Raw genomic sequence first — 22,878 nt, forward strand, 5'->3', positions numbered from 1 at the left:
CCACTGCGCCCCCACGGGACCAGGCCAGGGCCCACATCCTCTCACTGCTGCTCTTGAGCTGCTGGGGGCCGCTCTTGAGCTGCTGGGCCAGATAAAATGGGAACATCAAGTGGCAGGTAAGTGTGTACCCAGCTCCTCGAGTTCAGAAGTGTGTGTCCCTCCCTTGCCCTGTGCACACAACCCGCTTCAAACCACAGGAACCTGATAATAGTGCCGAACAGGCAAAAGGCCTTTAAAAATCAAGGCTGGAGTCAAACGTGAGGTCTGCAGGCTGCCGCAGGAGGTGGCCCTACGATTTACTAACAGCCTGCCCAGTGTTGAAATTTTACTCTTTAAAATGACTGCTACTACTCTGCCAGACCCTCAAACACGACTCATCTGATGCTCCTGGCAGCCCTGTGGGTAGGGCCAGGCAGGACCGGGGGAGGCCAGTGGGGCACCCAGGGTGCAAATTGTAAGGAGCGCTCATTCTCAAGGGCCAGCCCTGCCCCTGCCCAGGCCTGAGTGAGCGCCTCCTTCAATGCTGGCCCTGGGATGTGTGTGTGGGAAGCTTCTGTCTCCCTCTGCTATGGAGGAACAGTGGAGCAGAACCCATCCCGCCTCAGGGTTCCCAACCCCGCAATCAAGTACCTGATGGCTCTCCACAGGGGCGCTCTCCTCAGCCTCCCTTTGCTGGTGGTCCTCTTGGGGGGATGTGGAAGCAGGTTCCGAGGCCGGTCTGGCATGGTCTGCACCCCTGTCCAGAGATGGCGCCTGGAAGCCAGCCTCGGAGGGGTCCTCGCCCAGCCCGGAGAAGCTGCAGCTGCTCTGAGAGGCCTCAGCCTCCTCCCTGGACCCCAGGTCACACAGATACTCCTCTGGTTCTTCGAGGTCCATCTCTTCGTTCTTCAAATCCTCCGCGCCTTCTGTGTAAGCCTCCAGAACGGCGGCCAGGGGCACCTCGTAGTGCGGGTAGTAGAAGAGATCGTGGGGGATGACGGAGATCTTGGAGAGGGGTGGGGAGGGTCTGAAGTCCAGGCCTTCTTCGCTGTGACTCTGGAGGGTCTCCAAGCTGACGGTGCGGCTCGGCGGGTTGGAAAGCAGCTCTCCGCCAAGCGCCCGGAGGCCCTCGGCCTCCCCTTCGTCCTCGCCCTGCCTGCGACGTGGGGACTTCCTCTTCGCCTTCTCATAGACTTCCGGCTTTTTCTCCACTGGTGCCTCCTCTGGGGCCAAAGAATAGTCTTCATCTTCTCGTTCAGGGTCCTTGCGGGGGTCTCGCATGTCAAGCTTCACTGGGGGCTCATCTGAATCTTCCTCTTTCTGTGCAGATTTTGCTCTCCTTTTGCCCAGTTTCTCACCATGATCCTCCAAAAACTCATCCTCAGCAAGTTTTTTCTCATGGAGCAAAGGAACCTCATTGAAAGCCTGGCTGGTCGAGGCAAAATCTACTAGGTCGCTGCTAAACTTAGAGGCTTTTAATGGGATGCCTTCGAAATAGTCTCCTTCATCCATAGCTTCCACAGTCTGCAGCTTAACCCTGATCTCCAAGGAGTCGGCCATGACAGTGCTCTCTCCCAGGGGTGAGAGGGGACGACCTCCTTCCTCCTGGCTGGCTGCCCTCTCCAATGCCCCATTCCAGGAGGGAGGACTCTGAGACGTCTCAGAATGACTGATCTTACCACGCACCAAGGAAATGTCACCTGGGGCCTCATCAGAGGCAGCTTCCAGGATCTCAGGCTCCTCCTGTTTCATCTTATCCTCGGCTACCTCCACCGCCAAGACGTGTCCATCCTGCTTCCACAACTCCTCTGTCCCCCTTGGGCTCCCTTCAAAGCGAAAGTCTTGACTGTAGGCAGCGTCCTTACTGCAGGAAGCATCCTTGTAGGTGTCAGCCTCAAAGTGCACGGTTTTCTTGACTGGCAAAGAGTTGGACCTCCGGTTGTCCTTTCTGGATGATAGGATGGAAGATTCTGGAGATGGCTCACTGATGCTGATGGTCTTACCTGGGACCCCTTGGAGGACCTGGTCGATGATCTGGTGCATGAACTCGGAGGAGCTATCTGACAGCGTGCGGCTGGAGATGCCGCCGAGGTAGCACTCCTTCACACTCTCAGGCTTGTCACAGACAAAGACTTTGGAGGGTGGCGGGTGGCTGATTTCATGGTTGACCGCGTAAGCACGCTCCCCATTTTCACTCAGAAGGAAGACTGTGCTCTCCTGTTCAGAAGGGGTTTCTTTGATGCGGACAAAGGTGGATTCAATAGGGGCTTCTTTATCTGAATCCACAAAATCTTCCTGCAGAGAAACACGGGGCAATGTGAAATCAGAGGAGCGTTCGAGTACACCATGCATTCCCCTCCCAAAAACAAAAACCAAAGCGGAAAAAGCCACTTCAGAACTAATGCAAGTGTTCTGGTTAAGATGCAGAGGGCTGCAAAAGACTATTGTTCCTACTGAAATGTGAAAACACCTGATAAATTTAAAATAATGTGTTTTTTAAAGCTATGGATACAAAGAAATCTCAATCAACTGAATGTTAGAAAAGGAGGACCCTCCCTAAGTGAGCAGAGACTGTCAGCTCCTTCACACCTGTGGGCCATTGCCTAGTCTGGGTTGGATAGGGGAGCTAACCCACCTGAGATACAGAAAGATCAGCCCAATCTTTTTTTTTTTTTTTTTTGGTGAGGAAGATTGGTTCTGAGCTTAACATCCATTGCCAATATTCCTCTTTTTGCTTGAGGAAGAGTCTCACTGACCTAAAATCTGTGCCAATCTTCCCTGATTTTGTATGTGGGATGCTGCCACAGCATGGTTCGAAGAGCAGTGTGTAGGTCTGCGCCCAGGATCCGAATCTGCGAACCCCGGGCCACTGAAGTGGAATACGCAAACTCAACCACCAAGCCACCAGGCCAGCCACTAGCCAAACCTTTATTGATTGTGTGGGCTGGTGTCAGAGACGGAATTTGGAAGGGCCCCAAATGCAAAGCCAATTCTCCTCATATGCTAATTCTCCCACACAGGGACTTGAGCTAAGCAAGAAGCAGCAGAGAGCAGGGCTGAAAAGCAGAGGGCAGTCTTGGTGGTACTGCAGTGCTTGGCTCCTGAAGCACCCGTGGAGAGAGTGGATGGACCGCATCCTAAAATCATTTGAAGCCAGAGGGCTGAAATTAAATAAAATGGCAAGGTAGCCCTTATCGGTGCCAGAGAAGGTCAAAGTGACCAGCTCCTCATCACAGGCCCTTGGTTGAGCAAGGGCTATGTTCTCTGGGGGGAAACTGTCCTCTACCTCAATCTCTACTGTTCTTTTATCCATCAGGTCTGGCATAAAGTAAAAAATTGAAGATAGAAGGAAGGAGGAGAATGCGATACATAATCAAGAGAAACAACAGTCATTAGAAATAGACCCAAATGTGACCCAGGGTTAGAACTAGCAAATAAAGACTCTAACTATTTAACTAGGACCACGAGACCACAACGGTCATCCTTCAGGCTGAAGGGAGTGACCACAGATGGAAGCCTGGATCAGAAGGATCCATTTCCAGAATGAAAAGTATCTGAAATGGTAAATATATGGTCAATATAAAAGTCTATTTAAAAAAGTTTTCTCAAAATGTCTTCTCTTTAAAGTGAAAATAATAACAAAGCATCAGGGACTAAAACATGCAGAAATAAAGCAAATGACAATAACAGCACAAAGGAATGGGGAGGAAGTGAGTGGACTTGAATTGTCGCATATATAAAAATATATAAAACATGCATTTTACTTGAAGTGGTATAATGGTAACTCAAGGTAGATTGAGGCATGTCCAAGATGAGCATTATAATCTCTAGAACAACTACTAAAAAGATTAAACAAGGAGATGAGGCTAAAAAGCCAACAGAGAAGATTAAATGGAAACCAAAAAATAATGGAATAATCCAAAAAAAAGTTATGTGGGTAATATTTCCATTTTACAGATGACAGCTTATAGACACCTATCAGAAAGGTTAAGTAAGCAGTTCAAGGTCACACAGCTTCAAGTGGCAGAACTGACATTCCAGCCCATGGAATTCCAGCTTCTAAAGCACCCTGGGAAGCGATCTGTGGTGCAGGCACACAAGGGAATCACATACACAGGCAGAGACTGGAATGAAAGCCACCACACGGGAAGACCCAGTCTGGCTCTTCTGAGTGGTACAAAACGGGGTCTCAGTCTCAGCCTTATGTTGTGAGGATCTAAGAGCCTGAACCCTGGAACCACAGAGACCTGGGGTCAAATCCCAGCTCCGTCCTTGGTAGCTGTGACCCTGGAGCGGCCTTTAAGCCTCTTCAAGCGCCCATATTCTAATCTATAAAGTGAAGATGATGACACTGAGCCGTGTGGGACTGCAGGAAGGGCAGTCACCCGGAGACACACAGGACAGGGACCTGAGCAGCCTCCAGCTGAAGAGCAGCCCCGTTCCCCCATGAGCATTAGCTCTTTATGCCTATTTCTTCTGTCTAGTACTGACAACTACCTGGGACAATAATGTGTTTGCTGACTTGTTAACTGTTTGCTCTAGCAGAACCAAGCTCCCCCGTGAGGGAGCTCATCCGCTGAGGTCACGCTCAGTCCGCCTGAGCCAGCAGGAGGTGTGCAGTCAGCTGCCACTGACTTCCACAGAGGCTGGGGTGGCTGTCATTATCACCACCTCAGGGCCGCGTATGGGTTGGGTGCAGGTTCAATGGAGCTGTGAGAACTTCTAAAAGGCCTGATTCTGCTCCAAAAATAAAATCTGTCGCCAACTGTAATCTGGGATTCTGACAATAACAAGGCATGCTTTCGAACACTCAGTGTCTTCTATCATTTTTCACACTCTGACAGAATCTGGTAGACCGCTAACAGGCTCATCCGACTCGTAAAAGATCAAGTCGCCGATCCACATGGTGAGCAAGCATCTCTTATGATCTTAATGAAGTTTGGTGTGGGAAGGTTTGTAAGAGGTGAGGCTGTCTAACTTCTCATCCTGCTTTTTGAAAAAACATAATACACGTTGTATATGGTTCTGAAGTTAAAAGGTGGCAAAGTAACACTCAGGACTTGAGATGAGGTTTGGACTATCACCGCTCGTCACACGGAGCGGCACAGCCTGAGCCCCAGCTTCGTGTGACGGCCCGCTGAGGCAAACGTACAGTTTCTGAATTAGAGGTAAGGAAAACAAACATACGGCTTCCAACTCCGGAAAATGTTCTAGAAACTGTGCCACGTAAGTCACGATAGACTGCTCGTCCGGTGTGTCAACCATGATGTCTGTTAAGAGAGACACTGGAGTTAGAAGGACAAACGTGATTTTTTTAAAAAATTTTTTTGTTTTGAGGAAGATTAGCCCTGAGCTAACTGCTACCACTCCTCCTCTTTTTGCTGAGGGAGACTGGCCCTGAGCTAACATCCGTGCCCATCTTCCCCTACTTTATATGTGGGACGCCTACCACAGCACGGCTTGCCAAGTGGTGCCATGTCCGCACCCGGGATCTGAACCGGCAAATCCTGGGCTGCCGAAGTGGAATGTGCACACTTAACTGCTGAGCCACCAGGCCGCCCCAAACACGCGATTTTTAAACAGGATCATGGGACACTTGATGGTGAAGAATCTCACAGATCACTGAGGTTTTTTCTCTTTATTTTACACTGGAGGAAACTTGGGCCCAGAGAGGGTGAATGGTTTCACTGAAGTCCCACAGCCGGCTGATGAATAGAGGGAGCTGGAATATAGAATCCAAGACTTCTTATTCCCAAGAATGTCCACTATTCCCGGCTGTCTTAGTCCCTCCACGGTGAGCAGCCAGCTTGCTGCCAGCTCCATCAGCGAGTCTGGTGAACCAGGACCCTTACTCACTGCTAGCGGGAGCCTCAAATTAGCCTACCCATGTGCAAAGCAATTCGACAGAGATAGTCAAGTGCCTCAAAAAGCTGTGCACTTCCCAGCTCTGTCATTCCTCTGATGGGACCTGATCCTGAAGGAAATAATCTGAGATGCACACTGAGCTTTATCAACGAGACGTTCACTGCAGCATTCTACATGAACCTGACTATTTCTGAAACACCCTCAATGTCCGCCAGTGGGAGAAGAGTGAAGGAAATGTTGGTATGCCTGCCAAATGGACCATTATGGAGCCAATAAAAATGTATAATGAAGACATCACAGCAACATGCAAAACACTTACGTCATAATCTTAGGTAAAACAAATGATACAAAACAATACACTGAATGATCCCAATTATGTAAAAAAAATTATAATTAGATGCATAGAAAGATACTGGAAAAATGATCTTGGTGGTAGGAATATAGGGGATATAAAAATGTCTTCATTAGGCTTTTCTGCGTTTTCCAAATTTTCTACACGGACAGCATGTGTTACACATGTAATACAAATTATTACACGGAAAGAGAGAGAACCACTGGTACCTTCGGGCTCCAGAAGCCTGGGGATGTGGAGGGCGTCGTGCGCGATGCGGAAAGCCTTCTCCAGATTTTCCCGCATGGAGTCCTCCAGGGCCTGCTTCATGTCCACCAGGCTGGGGTCGATGGCCTTGATCACAGCCAGGAAGGCCAGCCCACTTCTCCAGCTGCCCGCAAAGTCCTGCACCGCCACGCCATACCTGAGGAAAGCCGCAGCGGTCATGAGGCAGGTTAGTAAACACACTTCATGATAAGGAGGTCAGCTCGCAGCAGCCTCATTGGCCTCCAAGTGGGTCCAGGGGCTGCGAGCTTGCCAGGCAAAGACACCCCAGGCCCTGACCCTGGGAGAGCTGGATCTAACCATTCATGTTTCCGTTTCGGGAGCAACAGAATCAGAAGAGATGATGCACAGAGAGGCAAAATAGGACCTGTGTTCCCCAATTCCCAGGTATATGAAGGGGCAATTTTATACACTGCTCATTTGGTCAGTGATACTCAAAATGCAGCAAATGAGGATGCACTGTGCAATCAAAGCGGAGCTAGAAGGAGCCACATTCACACCACGGCTGCCCCTCTGTGCTTCCAGAGCTGTAGCCTGGGGCAAGTCACGTCCCCTAGGAGCCTAGATCTCTCACTTATAAAACGGGTCATCTCGCTGTGACCTCTTGGCCGCTGTGGGGGAGGTATTAGGTTTAACCCACAAGAACGGCCACGACACGTGGACAACCTAGTGTGCAATGTAGGTGGCACATGGAAGCCACCCACTGAGTGGCAGCGAATATCATTATTAATATAAATAAATTAAAAGTTTAAAAGTGAATGACAAAGACAGTCATCTTTCCAGGCACTATTTCCTCTAGAATCCATCCCGAGACCCCACCAATCTCCCAACGCTCTAAAAAAAAAAAAAAAATCCAAACATCTTTTTATTTAGAAATCACTTAAGATTCATAAGAAGCAAAAGCTGGCCAGAAAGACCCTTGCAGCCTCCACCCAGCGGCTCTGGATGACAGCACCTTACAGCTCCAGGGCGTGTCATCAAGACCAGGACACTGACATTGGGTCAAGACTGTGGCTGAAAACACAGACCTCATTCAGATGTCCCCAGTTTCATTCTCGGCGGGTGGCATCCGTTACCGTGGCATTTTATCACAAGCACAGATTCCTGGAACCACCGCCACAACGGAGGTACGGAAGTGCTGCATCCTCCCAGGGACACTTCCTCGGCTTTACTGTCACCCTAACTCCTGGCAACGAGCTCTCTTTGGGTTGATTTATTTTTAAACAACATTTAACTGTTGATCCCGTTAATCAATTCTGGCATGCTCGACTCCTCAATCAAAACTCCAAAGATCCAGCCTCTCTTCCATCTTTTTTTTTTCTTCCATCTTTTGTTCCCATCCACTGAGGAGAAGGGATAGGACATTTAAGAGCTTGTTAAGTGCTGGTATTGTGCGAGGCGCTTTCACGGAGTTTATTTCATTTAATCCCAGCTCCCTATAAGGCAGCGAATGGTGAGTTACCATCGTGCACATGCGGCGTCCAGAGGTAAGTGATTCACCAGGATCTCCCCATTCTGGAGCTGGCAGAGCCGGGGTGGCCCCAAGGTGGTGTGGCTTTCGCCACATGTGGCCTAGCTTTCTACCCACCCCTGCCCACGGCCCAGAGGCCCAGAGGCCCAGGGGCTGTCGGCCAGCTGCCGGTAAAGGCCTGACATGAAGCTGCTGGAAGCCCTTGCCGGCTGGCCTGGGAGCTTTGCTCCAGTTTACCTGCCTCGGTTTTGGAAAGGCCAGACCTAACTCTGGTATGTCACAGCCTCTACTGTTACTAGTTTCTAAGCAGGTACAGACTCTGAAAGATACCCTGAAGCTTAAGAAGAAACACGGACATGTTATTAGGATCCAAGAGACATCCCCACTCTGGGACTGAACGTGGCAAACGCCCCTCGGATTTATATTCAAATGCTCTCATCAGCGTTCTGCAAACCAAGCATTCCTCAAACACAGTTTTGTGCGTGCAGACGCTGAAGAAGGCACACGTCCCCTGTCCGGGCAGTCTACACAAAGCACAGACACCTAAGCGGCATGCAACTTAACAGAGGCTAATGCCCCTCTCCTTCGCCCACCCCAGGGGGGTCCTCTTCCCGGGGCCTCATGACAGTCTGGGATGGTGGGGCCCGGGCTGCGCTCACTTCCTGGTCTTCCTCTGCACCCACGCCAGCAGGGTCCTGATGGCCTTCCTCTGGTCTTTCACCGATATCGCCGCGCTCCTCTCTGCGGTGGGCGTGGGCGGGAAGGAAGAATCTGAGTCTGTGCCCCCCGAGCCAGGTGACAGGCTGGAAGATGGAGAGTTCCTGCTGAGGTTGCCCGTGAGCTCCTTAATCTGGAAGGAAAATAGCCTTTCAGACCCCAGAGACAGATCCAGCACGCACCCCCATCCGACCCGAGGCCACGCAGACCCTGGCTGAGGGACCAGCTCACGCAGAAGCGGTTCTCCAGGTAGGGAGAAGCCCCTTCCTGATGGCCATGTGTCAGGGGACAGGGCAGTCCCCATGGCGGCCTGGCTGTGTCAGGTGGCTGGCAGTGGGGACAGGGACCCCTCACAGGAAAGATCACCTCTTCCTGGGGTCTCTCAGGCTCCAGCAGGGCACCGCACACGAGGTCTTCCTGACCTGACTCCGCCTACCCGTCCCCTCCCAGCCCAGCACTCTGGGGAAGCATCCTGCTGTTTCAAGCCCCACTGCCTATGCCCAGCCTGGTCCTGCTGCCTGGATAGCCCTCCACCACTGAAGTCCTGGCCACTCAAAACATGGCTCCTATCAATGGGGCACCTGTGAGAAATGCAGAACCCCAGGCCCTGCCCCGACCCACGACTTCAGAATCTGCATTTCCACAGCACCCCCAGGCAACCTGTAGGCACAGTAAAGTCTGAGAAGCGCTGATCTAGGGCACTCCTACTCAATCTTCAAAACCCAGCTCCGGTGTCCCTTCCTCCAGGATGTTTTCCTTACTCCCCTTGACCCTCTGAGGGAGTGGCCCCCACTCAGCACTCTTACTACTCTCTGCTCATACCGTGATCATGGCCTGTGCCCTGACTTCTATAACATGAGACTGACTTGTCTGTGATCCCAGAGAGTCATGAGGGCAGGGCCGTGTGTGTCCAGAGCCGGGCACACAGGAGAAACTCAACAGACATTTGCTAAACGAATGAATGAAGATCTGGGATGGATTCAAGGCCTTGACTTTTTACACATTTTCAGGATGTTTCCAGCATCTAAAGGAGTTTAATAAGGAACATCGGTAACCGAAACCTGTCCATGACACTGTGCAGGTGACAAAGGGCTTTCCCATACAGCATCTCTCAGTGCTCACCACATAGTACGACCACTGCTCCCATTTCACAGATGTGGAAACTGAGGCTGAGAGAGAGAGCCTGTGGTTTTTTAAGTCAAGGTTCACACAGAACTGGATCTCGTCTCCAAACCTTGTTTGTGCTCGTTTGTCTCTGAAACACAAGCGTGGAGCCAGAAGCCCCAGCAAGTCCCCTCCATGCACATCATTTCTCCTCTTGGGAGGTCAATTAAAAAGAAGGTCTCACCTGTCACAGCTGCCCCTTCCACTGTCCGAACTCTCTTTACAAGCTCTTTAATCATCTCTGCCGAACCCTTGAGTTATTGTAGGAAAGTAACTCTACCAAATTCAATTTTGGGTTGGAAGTATTTCCCCAGTTCTTATGACACTTAGAACGAAATTATTTTTTGAAGTAAATATTTCACTCTTCAAGTCCCAAGAGGATGGAGCCACTCCTCTGGGGAACAGAGCTCACACCATATTTAAAATCATAGGGACCCAAATCTGCAGCCACCAAATTCCTCTGTTTCTTTTCCAGGAAACAGAAAAGCCCAAATGTGTCAGGAACTACCGCTCCCTGTCTCCCCCCCGGATCCCACTCTCCTGCTGGTGCTGAGCAGACGCTAAAGATTCTAAAGGAGATCGCTACCACGCGTTACAGAAAGAAAGTTCTCTTACCTGGAAGAAGAGGATTATGTTCCATATCAGCCCGAGAACCAGAGAGGGGTTTCCATCGGCTATTTCTGCCGCGTCGATGCTAACCAGTTTGACCTGGAGAAAAGCCATTCGTGAGCTCACGGGGTGTCCAAGTGGGTTGAAATGTTACTTTCTGATGCCCTTGTGGGCCTGTTTCTCTTTCTCATCTGTTCCATTCGGTGCTGCCCACAGCCCCCTCTCAGGGACCCAGCATGGAAAAGTGTAACTGTGTTTGAGAAACACGCACGTTGCACTCACCACGCGCAGACACCATTCTAAGCTCCTGACAAGTGTTAACTCAGTTCGTCCTCCCAACAACCCCACAATGTAGGTACTTCTTTTATCTCTCTATTTCAGGTGAGGTAACTCCAGAGAGGTCAAATGTCACACGCCCAGGGTCACACAGCTAGTAAGGTCTGTCATTCTCTCCCAAGGAGGGATGGTCAGTGCCCCCAGGTCTGTCTGCAGGCTACACCACCACCACCAAACCTGCAGATTTAACACGTCGTTGGACAAACACAGAGCACCCACGTCAGCAATCACGGACCACGATGGGCGAGATAATTATCCATTGCTAATTAGAAAGTGTGTTGGGATGGGGCTGACACCCAGAGCTTCTGCATCATTCCACAATAGCCTACTGATTGCTTAAAATATGCCTGTTTGAGAAACCCTTAGGAGATGACCTATTTAACTATTTTCTGACCCCAGGAGGACGCTCTTGGTGAATCCCTGAGGCACTGGTTCTCAAAGTGCGGTCCTTGGACCTGCAGCATCAGTACTGACTGCCTGGGAACTTCTCAGAATGCAAATTCTCCCCGAGACCTATTCAGTCGGAAACTCTGGGAGTGGGGCCTGGCAGTCTGCATTTTAACCAGCGCCCCAGGTGATTCTGATGCAGGCTCAGGTCTGAGGACCACAGCCCTAAGTCATCATTTTATTCTGCAAACAAAATCTGAGTCCATCGATCAGAGATCTGGAAACTTCTGTGAAGGGCGAGAGGGTAAATATTTAAGACTTGGCAGGCATATCCGTCTCCACCACATCATCATCTTCTTCATTCTTCACAACCATTTACAAATGTAAAACCCATTCTTTAGGAGGAAGAGAGTAGAAGTAAACTAAGTCAAGGGAGACTTTCAAATCTACGCTGTGAAATTCTGCCAGGGAGGCTGGGAGAGAAAACATGAGGAAAGCATCTCACACAGTCTTTTCTTCCTTTCCCTGGGGGCTTTTTAAGGTCTCTGATCCTATCAGTTTATCAGGGGTTTCTGACAACACCAATCACTAGGACCTGGGCGTTCCTAATCGATGGAGAGACTCCTGCGTTCCCCGGCTCAGGTCTGTTCCAGGCTGATGCCAAAACTGTAATTTAGAACAGCACGAGCTCATCATCTCTGGCAGGCTGGAGTCAGGAAGGAAGTTGTCAGTACTGTGAACAGCACAGCCGATCAAATCCAGGTCCAATTTTCATGCGCATTCGTCACGGGCACACGTCCCGTGTGATGAATCACCTGGGATACGCGGCCAGCTCGTCTCCTGAACCTCTGCTCCCACAGCCCCTCCATTTTTGTGGCTTATGAACACATTCCAGTGCCGGGGAATCAAAGCGGTTAGTTAAGGTGATCATCCCAGGCTTCACTCCCATCTGGAGGGAGCCCAGCATGGCCCTCGGAGCTGAGGGTCACGGGAAACATTCCTAAGGGAGAAAATGACAGAGCTGCTCTGGAGGGACGCCATGAATAGGACGGGAGGCCGGAGAGGGGTGGGCGGGGGGGCAGCAGCTCTCGCGAAGGCCATTTGGAGAATAAAGCACGAGCGAAGGTGGTAATTGCAGGTGGTCCAAAGCCCCAAGGAGCAGATATTCCTGAAGACCTTGTCGTGGGCGCCCAGCTGCCGTCTGGTTCTCCATGCTGAATAATGTGACAGCCAGAAGCTTCAGGGACAACGTCCTCCTCCTCCTGTTCCCCCAGCCCTGCTGTTTTCACCACACTGACAAGTGGACCAACAGGCTCATGGGATATTCCTCCTCCCCCTCTGGCTGGCCCATCGAGAGTGGGGCAGTGATAAGGGTCATCTCATAATGCCTTCCGCTGTGGAGCCCTGACTTCCTGCTGAGAGGTTTTCATGGGTTAGTTCATTTAATGGTCATAATATACTCATTTCATAGATGAGGAAGCCGAGGCTCAGAAAGGTTGAATGACTTGATGGAGGTCACAGAGCTGGTCCCGTGGAGCAGCCGGTCTCTGACTCAGAGTGAACGCTATGCTCTGGGATGCACAGTTGTGTGAGAGACGGAGGGACACGGGCCAGCCGAGTCTAACAACGTCTGAATCCTGGGGCAGACGGGACCTGACGCTGCGCCTCCTGGCACCTGTTTAGCATCAATCACCCAGTTCCGGGCACTTTCTTTGTCCCAGCAGAGCCACTGTGGCTTGTCCCTCCTCGAGCTGGGCAGTGGGATAGGAAGGGGCCAGTAAGAGCCCAGGAGCATTTGTGGATTCTGGGGATGGGGTGGAGGCTGCCTCTGAAATGCTTGTTTCGCTCTATCTCACCCACCCGCACTCAGCTCCCCACGGGGCCATTCACCTGTCTTACCTGCCTGGCAAATGAACCCAAATGGGGTGCAAAGCTGCATAACACAGCCACGTTTGGAATATTTCCAGGTTTTTAAATGAAAAATGAAGAGGGGGCGCTTTCCTGTTCTATGTACCGTGAGATAGCTGTTGCAGACAGTTTGGGAGCATTCTGGGATGAACTACAGGCAGCCAGGCCTCCAGTGAGCACTTCCGCACCGCCACGCCTGTGCATGGTGTCCCACCTGGGACACCGCCCACCCGGCTCCCCGGCCAGCTATTTGTCGTCGCCTCTGCAGGATCATTGCTCCTCTCCAAGCCCCTGGTGTGAGGTGGAGCACACACTGTCCATATGGGGTCTCTTCTGCCAGACTCTAAGCTCCTTGAAGGCACAGATGTGCTTCTACTGCAGCTGCGTGTCCCCAACACTGAGGGCAGCCCCAGGCCCACAGGAGACACTTGGTAAGCGTGCCCCGAACCGTTGGAAGCCAACCTACGAGCTCCGTGGGTGACTCGGACAAATGCAGTGGGAGAGCGTTGCCGACATTACAAACCCATCAACACGGGCAGCTGACAGAGGAGGAAATTACTTAGGAGTCGAAGCTGGAAGGAGGAGCAATGAGTATCCCAGACAGTTGTTCCAAGCCCCGTGTTATCACACAAACAAGGCTCCTTTGGAATTCGGGCATGGACACTGCTCGGAGCAGCCACGCCTAACACTCCCTTCCAGGGGCAGGCCGCAGTCGGTGGGGGCGGGGGGCGGTGGGGAAGGACAGAGAGCCACAGGCGACGGAGTCCTGGCCCTGGGCAGTGGGAGGCGATTTGCCCCTCTACCTGGACGGGCAGGCAGTCCTCGACAAGGCTCTGGGTAGGTTCGGTTTTTACTATTTCAATTTTACAGATGTGGAAACTGAGGCTCAGAGAATCCACATAAATCTTCCAGGATGGCAAGCCACAGCAGGACCCAGGCTCTGAACTGCCACGAGAGCCGAGGCTGATGGCAAAACTGAGTCTGCACAGAGGCCAGCTGTTCTAGCGTCAGTGCGATGCACTTTTTAAAAAATAGCTTTACTGAGATAAAATTCACATTCCATTCACTTCACCCACTTAAAGTATACAATTCAATGGTTTTTAGCATAGTCACAGATATGTGCAAGTGTCACCACAGTCAATTTAATGTTTTTTCTTTTTGTTATTGCATTAACATTGGTTTATAACATTATACAAATTTCAGGTGTATATCATTATATTTTGACTTCTGTGTAGATTACATCATGTTCCCCACCCAAAGACTAATTACCATTATCACCATCCACATGTGCTTAATGACCCCTTTCTGCTTCCTCACTCCCCACCTTCCCCTGGTAACCACCAATCCAATCTCCATCTCTCTGTTTGTTACTGTTGTTATCTTCTATTTATGAGTGAGGTCATATGGTATTTGACTTTCTCCCTCTGACTTATTTCACTTAGCATAATACACTTAAGCGTGTATACATACATGGATGTATGTATGTAAAACACATCCATGTTGTCACAAATGGCAAGATGTCACCCTTTTTATGGCTGAGTAGTATTCCATTGTGTATATATACATCTTCTTTATCCATTCGTCCCTTGATGGGCACCTAGGTTGCTTTCAAGTCTTAGCTATTGTGAATAGTGCTGCGATAAATGTAGGGGTGCGTATATCTTTACACATTTGTGTTTTCATGTTCTTTGGATAAATAGCCAGCAGTGGAATAGCTGGATTATATGGTAGTTCTACCCTAAATCTTTTGAGAAATCTCCATACCGTTTTCCATAGTGGCTGCACCAGTTTGCACTCCCACCAGCAGTGTACGAAGGTTCCCATCTCTCCACGTCCTCTCCAACACTTGCTTCCTGTCTTGTTAATTACAGGCATTCTGATGGCCTCGAAGTGATATCATATTGTAGTTTTGATTTGCATTTCCCTGATAGTTAGTGATGTTGAACATCTTTTCATGTGCCTGTTGGCCATTAGTATTTCTTCTTTGGAGAATGTCCGGTCAGATCTCTTGCCCATTTTTTAATTGGGTTGTTAGTTTTTTTGTTGTTGAGATGTATGAGTTCTTTATATATTTTGGGTGTTAACCCCTTATCAGATATATAGTTTGCCAATATCGTCTCTCAATTGTTAGCTTATCTTTTTGTTTTGTTGATGGTTTGCTTTGCTGTGCGGAAGCTTTTTAGTTAGATAGAGTCCTACTGCTTATTTTTTCTATTGTTTCCCTTGCCTGGTCAGACCTGTACTTGAAAAGATGCTGCTAAGACCGATGTTGAAGAGTGTACTATGTTTTCTTCTAGAATTTTTATGGTTTCAGATCTTGAATTCAAGTCTTTAATCCATTTTGAGTTGATTTTTGTGCATAGTGTAAGGGAATGGTCTACTTTCAATCTTTTGCATGTGGGTGTCCAGTTTCCCCAACACCATTTATTGAAAAGACTCTCCTTTCTCCACTGAATGTTCTGGGCTCCCTTGTCAAAAATTAGCTGTCCATAGATGTGTGGGTTTATTTCTGGACTCTTGATTCTGTCCCATTGATCTGTGTGTCTGTTTTTGCGCCAGTACCATGCTGTTTTGATTACTATAGCTTTGTAGTATATTTTGAAATCAGGGAGTGTGATACTTTCAGCTTTGTTCTTTTTTCTCAGGATTCGTTTGGCTATTCAGGGTCTTTTGTTGTTCCATATAAATGTTAGGATTCTTTGTTCTATTTCTGTGAAAATTGTCCTTGGAACTTTGACAGGGATTGCGTTGAATCTGTAGGTTGCTTTAGGAAGTATGGACACTTTTAACTATGTTAATTCTTCCAATCCAAGAGCATGGAATATCCTTCCATTTCTTTGTGTCTTCTTCAGTTTCTTTCAACAATATTTTACAGTTTTCAGTGTACAGATCTTTCACCTCTTTGGTGAAGTTTATTCCTAGGTATTTTATTCTTGCTGTTGCAATGTAAGTGGGATTGTATTCTTAATTTCTCTTTCTGCCACTTCATTGTTAGTGTAGCAACTGATTTTTGTATGCAGATTTTGTATCCTGTGACTTTACTATATTTGTTTATTATTTCTAAAAGTTTTTTGGTGGGTTCTTTAGGGTTTTCTATATATAAAATCATGTCATCTGCAAATAGTGATGGTTTCACTTCTTCCTTTCCAATTTGGATCCCTTTTATTTCTTTTTCTTGCCTGATTGCTCTGACTAGGACTTCCAATACTATGTTAAATGAGAGTGGTGAAAGTGGGTAGCCTTATCTGGTTCCTGTTCTTAGAGGGATAGCTTTCACTTTTTCTCTATTGAGAACGTCAGCTGTGGGTTTGTTATATACGGCCTTTATTATGTTGAGGTATTTTCCTTCTGTACCCATTTTATTCAGAGTTTTTATCATAAATGGATGCTGTATCTTGTCAAATGCTTTCTCTGCATCTATTGAGATGATCATGTGATTTTTATTCTTCATTTTGTTAATGTGGTGTATCACGTTGATTGATTGGGGGATGTTGAACCATCCCTGTGTCCCTGAAATAAATCCCACTTGATCATGACGTATGATCTTTTTAATGTGCTATTGTGTTCAATTTGCTAGTATGTTGTTGAGGATTTTTGCATTGATGTTCATCAGTGATATTGGCCTATAATTTTCTTTTTTTTGTGCTGCCCTTGTCTGGTTTTAGTGTTAGGGTAAAGTTGGCTTCACAAAATGAATTAGGAAGCCTCCCCTCCTCTTCAAGTTTCTGGAAGAGTTTGAGAAGGATAGGTGTTAAGCCTTCTCTGAATGACTGGTAGAATTCACCAGGGAAGCCATCTGGTCCTGGACTTTTATTTTTGGGGAGGTTTTTGATCACTGTTTCAATCTCCTTACTGGTCATTGGTCTATTCAAATTCTTTATTTCTTCTTGATTCAGTTTTGGAGGGTTGTATGATTCTAAGAATTTATCCGTTTCTTCTAGATTGTCCAGTATGTTGGCGTATAGCTTTTCACAGTATTCTTATAATCTTCTGTATTTCTGAGGTGTCCGTCGTAATTTCTCCTCTTCCATTTCTGATTTTATTTATTTGAGCCTTCCCCCTTTTTTTCTTAGTGAGTCTAGCTAAAGTTTGTCAATTTTGTTTATATTTTCAAAGAACCAGCTCTTGCTTTCATTGATTTTTTTCTACCTTTTAAGCTTTACTTCATTTATTTCTGCTGTGATTTTTATTATTTCCTTCCTTCTACTGATTTGGGGCTTTGTTTGTTCTTCTTCTTCCAGTTCTTTCTGTCCACTATTAGATTGTCTATTTGGGATTTTTCTTGTTTGTTGAGGTAGGCCTGTATTGCCATAAACTTCCCTCTTAGAACCACTTTTGCTATACGCCATAAATTGTGACATGTTGTGTTTTCATTTTCTTTTATCTCCAGGTATTTTATTTCTCCTTTGATTTCTTCATTGACCCAATTGCTGTTCAGTAGCATTTTGTTTAATCTCCACATTTTTGTGGCTTTTCCGATTTTCTTCCTGTAGTTGATTTCTAGTTTCATACCGTTGTGGTCAGAAAAGATGCTTGGTATGATTTCAATCTTCTTAAATTTATTGAGACTTGTTTTGTGGCCTAATATGTGATCTGTCCTGGAGAATGTTCCATGTGCATTTGAAAAGAATGTGTATTCTGTGGTTTTTGGATGGAATGTTCTGTATATATCTACTTAGTCCATCTGGTCTAATGTGTCACTTAAGGCCAGTGTTTCCTTATTGATCTTCTGTTTGGATGAGCTACTCATTGGTGTAAATGGAATGTTAAAGTCCCCTACTATTATTGTGTTGCTGTCTATTTCTCCTTTTATGTTGCTTTATATATTTAGGTGCTCTTATGTCTATTACATAGTGCCCTTCTTTGTCTCTTGTTACAGTTTTTGTTTTAGAGTCTATCTTGTCTGATCTAAGTATTACTACCTCAGCTTTCTTTTCATTGCCATTTGCCTGGAGTATCTTTTTCCATCCCTTCACTTTCAGTTTCTGAGTACCTTTAGGTCTAAAGTTTGTCTCCTGTATGCAATATATATATGGGTCATGTTTTTTTATCCAATCAGCCACCCTATGTCTTTTTTTTTTTTTCTTTTTTGGTGAGGAAGATTAGCCCTGAGCCAACATCTGTGCCAATCTTCTTCTATTTTGTATGTGGGATGCCTCCACAGCATGGTGGACAAGTGGAGCAGGTCCACACCGGGTATCTGAACCTGTGAACCCAGGCCTCTGAAGCAGAGTGTGTGGAACCCCAACCACTCAGCCACAGGGCTGGCCCCCCACCCTATGTCTTTTGATTGAAGCATTTAGTCCATTGACATTTAAAGTAGCTATTGATAAGAATGTACATATTGCCATTTTGTTACTTTTTTTCTGGATATTTTAGTAGTTCTCTGTTCCTTTCTTCTTCTCTTGCTCTATTTCCTTGTGGTTTGATGGCTTTCTTTAGTATTATGTTGGGGATCCTTTCTCTTAATTTTTTGTACATTTATTATAGGTTTCTGGTTTGTGATTACCATGAGGTTCATTTATAATAACCTACGTATATGGCAATCTATACTAAGCCGATAGTCTCTTAAGCTTGACCTCTTGCTAAAAGCTCTACTCTTTTACTATTCTCCTCCCACATTTTATGTTTTTTTTTTTAAGATTTTATTTTTCTCCTTTTTCTCCCCAAAGCCCCCTGGTACATAGTTGTATATTCTTAGTTGTGGGTCCTTCTAGTTGTGGCATGTGGGACGCTGCCTCAGTGTGGCTCGATGAGTGGTGCCATGTCCTCACCCAGGATTCGAACCAATGAAACACTGGGCCACCTGCAGCGGAGCACGCGAATTTAATCACTCGGCCACGGGGCCGGCCCCACATTTTATGTTTTTGATATCATATCTAACTTATTTTTTGTGTATGTGTATCCATTACCCTCTGATCGTGGAAATAGATAATTTTAGTACTTTTCTCTTTTGACCTTCATATTAGCTTCATAGGTGGTTGATCTGCTAACTTTACTGTATATTTGCCTTTACTCGTGGTTTTAATTTTTTTTTTTTTTGATAATTTTCTTATTCCTATTTGTGGTCTTTTCCACTTAAATAAGTCCCTTCAGCATTTCTTGTAAGGCTGATTTCTAGGTGATAAACTCCTTTAGTTTTTGCTTGTCTGGGAAACTCTTTACCTCTCCTTCCATTCTGAATGATAACCTTGTCGGGTAAAGTATTCTTGGCTGTAGGTTTTTTCCTTTCAGCTCTTTACATATATAGTGCCACTCCCGTCTAGCCTGTAAGGTTTCTGCTGAGAAGTCAGCTGATAGCCTCATGGGGTTTCCTTTGTCTGTAACTTGTTGCCTTTCATTCTTGACATTTTAATTACAATGTGTCTTGGTGTGGGCCTCCTTGTGTTTATCTTGTTTGGTGCTCTCTGTGCTTCCTGTACCTGGATGTCTGTTTCCTTCCTTAGGTTAGGAAAGTTTTCAGCTATTATTTCTTCAAATAGATTCTCTGCTCCTTTGTCTCTCTCTTCTCCTTCTGGAACACCTACAATATGGATATTAGTGTGCTTGATGTTGTCCCAGAGGTCCTTTAGACTGTCCTTGCTATTTATTTTTTTTGAGGAAGATTAGCCCTGAGGTAACATCTGCCACCAATCCTCCTCTTTTTGCTGAGGAAGACTGGCCCTGAGCTAACATTCATGTCCCCATCTTCCTGTACTTTATATGTGAGATGCCTGCCACTGCATGGCTTGATAAGCGGTGTGTAGGTCTACACCCAGGATCCGAACCAGCGATCCCTGGGCCATGGAATCAGAGTGCGCAAACCTAACCACTGTGCAGCCCCTGTCCTTGTTCCTTTTAATCCTTTTTTTTTTTTTTTTTTTTACTATTTTTTTGGTAAGGGAAGATTGGCCCTGAGCTAACATCTGTTGCAATGTTCCTTTTTTTTTCTCCCCAAAGCCCCAGTACATAGTTGTATATCCTAGTTGTAGGTCATTCTAGTTCTTCTATGTGGGATGCTGCCACAGCATGGCCTGATGAGTGGTGTGTAGGTCCCTGACCAGGATCTGAACTAGCAAACCCTGGGCTGCCCAAGTGGAGCATGCAAACTTAACCACTTGGCCACAGGGCTGGCCCCTAATTCTTTTTTCTTTTATCTGTTCAGCTTGGTGATTTCCTCTAGTCTTTCAACCAGCTCACTGACCTGTTCTTCTGTATCATCTACTCTGCTATTGAGTCCCTCTAGTGAATTTGTTTCTTTTTTATATTTTCCAATTCTTTGTTGAAGTTCTCACTGAGTTCATCCAGTCTTCTCCCAAGATCAGTGAGCATCCTTATAACTATTAGTTTGTACTCTTTGTCAGGTAGATTGTTTATCTCTGTTTCATTTAGTTATTTTTCTGTAGATTTTTCCTGGTCCCTTGTTTGGAACATATTCCTTTGTCTCCTCATTTTGCCTCTTTCTCTGTGTTTATATCTACGTTTTAGGTAGATCAGCTATGTCTTCTGATCTTGGAGAAATGGGCTTATCTAAGAGATGCCCTATGCAGCCCAGCAGTGTGCTTTCCTCTTGTCACCAGTTCCAAATGTTCCAGGAGTGTCCCCTGTGTGGGCTACATGTGTCCTTCTGTTGTGGTAGGGTTGCTCTTGCTGCAGGTGCACAGGGAGGCTAGGCTGTCCCCCTTGTGGGATGGTTGTAATGCTCAGCGGTGTGCAGCTGCTATGGTCCCTTCAGTGACTTTCTTGAGTGTGGGCAGCCCCAGTGCAGTTGGCTGGGAGGTCTAATAGCACATTCCTGTTGCAGTTTTTCTATTAAGTGGGTAGGCACTCAGTGTGGCTGGCTGCTAGGCTCAGGGGCTGACAATTGCTGTAGGTCTTCAGCTTGCAAGGCTGTTGTCAGCTCTCTCAGGAGTGCAGCTGAGTGGGGCCAGCCCTGAGCACGGGAGCACACAATTGTTTCAGGTTTGGAAAGTGGGGCTGATCCTCTATGTGGCTTAAGATTGCTCCTGGCTGGCCGTGAAGCGCTATGGCTTGGACGTGGCTTTTTCCTCTCCAGGAAGGAATTCCTGCCTCTTCCGCCTCAGTCAGCACTGTCCCTTGTTGTGAGTGTTCTTTTTACCCAGTTGTCAGTTCTCTCTCAGGAGTAATTGTTCCAAAAGTAGCTGTAAATTTGTTGAGTCCATGGGAAGAGGTGAGTTCAGAGTCCACCTGCACCACCTTCTTGATGCCGGAAACACCACAGTCAATTTTAGAATGTTTTCATCACCTCAGAAAAAAACCCAGGCTCTTTATGGATCACCCCCATAATCCCCCATCCTCCCTCAACCCTAAGCAACCACTAATCTATTTTCTGCCTCTAGAGATTTCCTTGTCCTGGATAATTCAAAGGAATGGAATCATAGAATAAGCGGTCCTCCATATCTGCCATCTTTCATGTTTTCAAGGTGCATCCATGCTGTAGCCTGTACTGGTACTTCATTCTTTTTCATGGTTGAATAATATTCCATTGTATGGATATACTGCATTTTGTTTACCCATTCATCCATTGGTGAACATTTGGGTTGCTTCCACCTTTTGGCTCCTGTCAATGATGCTGCTATGAACTCTGCTGGGCTTGTGGCTGCCACGTCTGAACTCCCTCCCAAGTCTGGGGCTTTCCCCACAGTATGGCAGGCAGAGCCAGCCCACCTCCCCCTTCAGAAGCCAAAGGTGTTTCCCCTCCCCACTTGGCAGCTGGGGTGTGGGCAGTGGTCCACGCTTGGCAGCCCAGGCCTCTGGATCTGAACGTGTGTCATGGAGTTCATTCCAGGGCCCATGGTGGCGGCAGTGATGTCCTTCTCCCAGAGGCAGCGGGGGCAGCAGGTTGAGGGGGCACCGCAGGCCTGGCATCCCCAGGTTCCATCCCTGACTCTCTGGCCCTTCAAGTTATTCCGTGCCCTACTCAGCATCCTTCCAGCCAATTCCTTGTCTGCTTCCCCCAGCCGAGGTCAGCTTCCACCGCTTCCCATCGAGAGCCCCGAGTGAATCAGATGAAGCTTCACCATCCACACTGATGCTTAGGGGTTTTCCCCAGACTAACTGGTGAAACAATGCAAGCGGAGCTCTGGAAATTTCACCCCTCTAGGGTTACCCCTTCTCATTTTTGAAGGACATGAATCAGAGATCAAAAGACAGAAAAAGCGAATTTAAGTCTAGAAGGTTCTATCAAAGAGGGGAGAATTTTGTAATTTTCCCCTGGCTCATTTAACCCCTTTTCCTCTTTGCTTCTCCCACATTCTGAGTTCTAAGAGAAAGTTTCACGGTCTGACTTGCTCACTGTACCCTTATTCAAGGGAATGAAAAAGAAAATGTCAACTAAGTTCTAAGGATCTGAGAGCCAGTCAGCTGTTCCGTCCTTCCCATGACTGGATGTCCATCGGAGTTTTCATCCTGATGGACACAGAGGGGCGGGGCGGGGGGGGGAGTCAGGGACTATCGCTCCAACTGCTGGATTAGCTGAGTGAGTTCCGTTACATGTAAACTTAGTTTAATTTGACCATTTTAGCAGGGTCCGCTTTACATGCTTCTCCTGCGACCAGCACTTCAAATTACATCCTTTTTGTCACAGGAAAGCCCGTGTCTACAAGATGTGTTTCAAATACTCACATTGCTATCTTCCAAAAACTTAAGTGCTTTCGCTATGTTGTTCAACCGAAAAATACGATGGGACGAGGATTTGTACTCATGCAGCTGTAACACAAAACAGAGCAAAATGAGCAGCGAAATCAACAGAGGCGCTCAATGCCCAGGGGTGCCGCTGGGTGTGTTTTTCTTATTCTGTACCTTTTTCACATGAATCTCAAGAGGA

At 47.3% G+C, this 22,878-nt stretch overlaps 1 protein-coding gene across 16 annotated transcripts in view; it reads right to left on the reverse strand.

The window, feature by feature from the left end:
- Positions 1-22,878, reverse strand: part of CLMN (calmin) — a 114,651-nt gene that overhangs the window by 10,349 nt on the left and 81,424 nt on the right. For all 16 annotated transcript variants that reach the window (XR_011533045.1, XR_011533044.1, XR_011533049.1 and 13 more), the window contains 6 exons: positions 22,677-22,760; positions 10,428-10,520; positions 8,591-8,781; positions 6,406-6,599; positions 5,167-5,249; positions 631-2,274 (listed from right to left, as the gene is read on the reverse strand). Coding sequence is in view for 9 of the 16 variants with exons in the window: in XM_070594294.1 (XP_070450395.1) it covers positions 631-2,274; positions 5,167-5,249; positions 6,406-6,599; positions 8,591-8,781; positions 10,428-10,520; positions 22,677-22,760 (2,289 nt within the window). In the remaining 7 variants the exon portion in view is untranslated. The remainder of the gene's footprint in view (positions 1-630; positions 2,275-5,166; positions 5,250-6,405; positions 6,600-8,590; positions 8,782-10,427; positions 10,521-22,676; positions 22,761-22,878) is intronic.

This window comes from Equus przewalskii, chromosome 25 (genome assembly GCF_037783145.1).
Source record: "Equus przewalskii isolate Varuska chromosome 25, EquPr2, whole genome shotgun sequence".
NCBI lineage: Eukaryota > Metazoa > Chordata > Mammalia > Perissodactyla > Equidae > Equus > Equus przewalskii.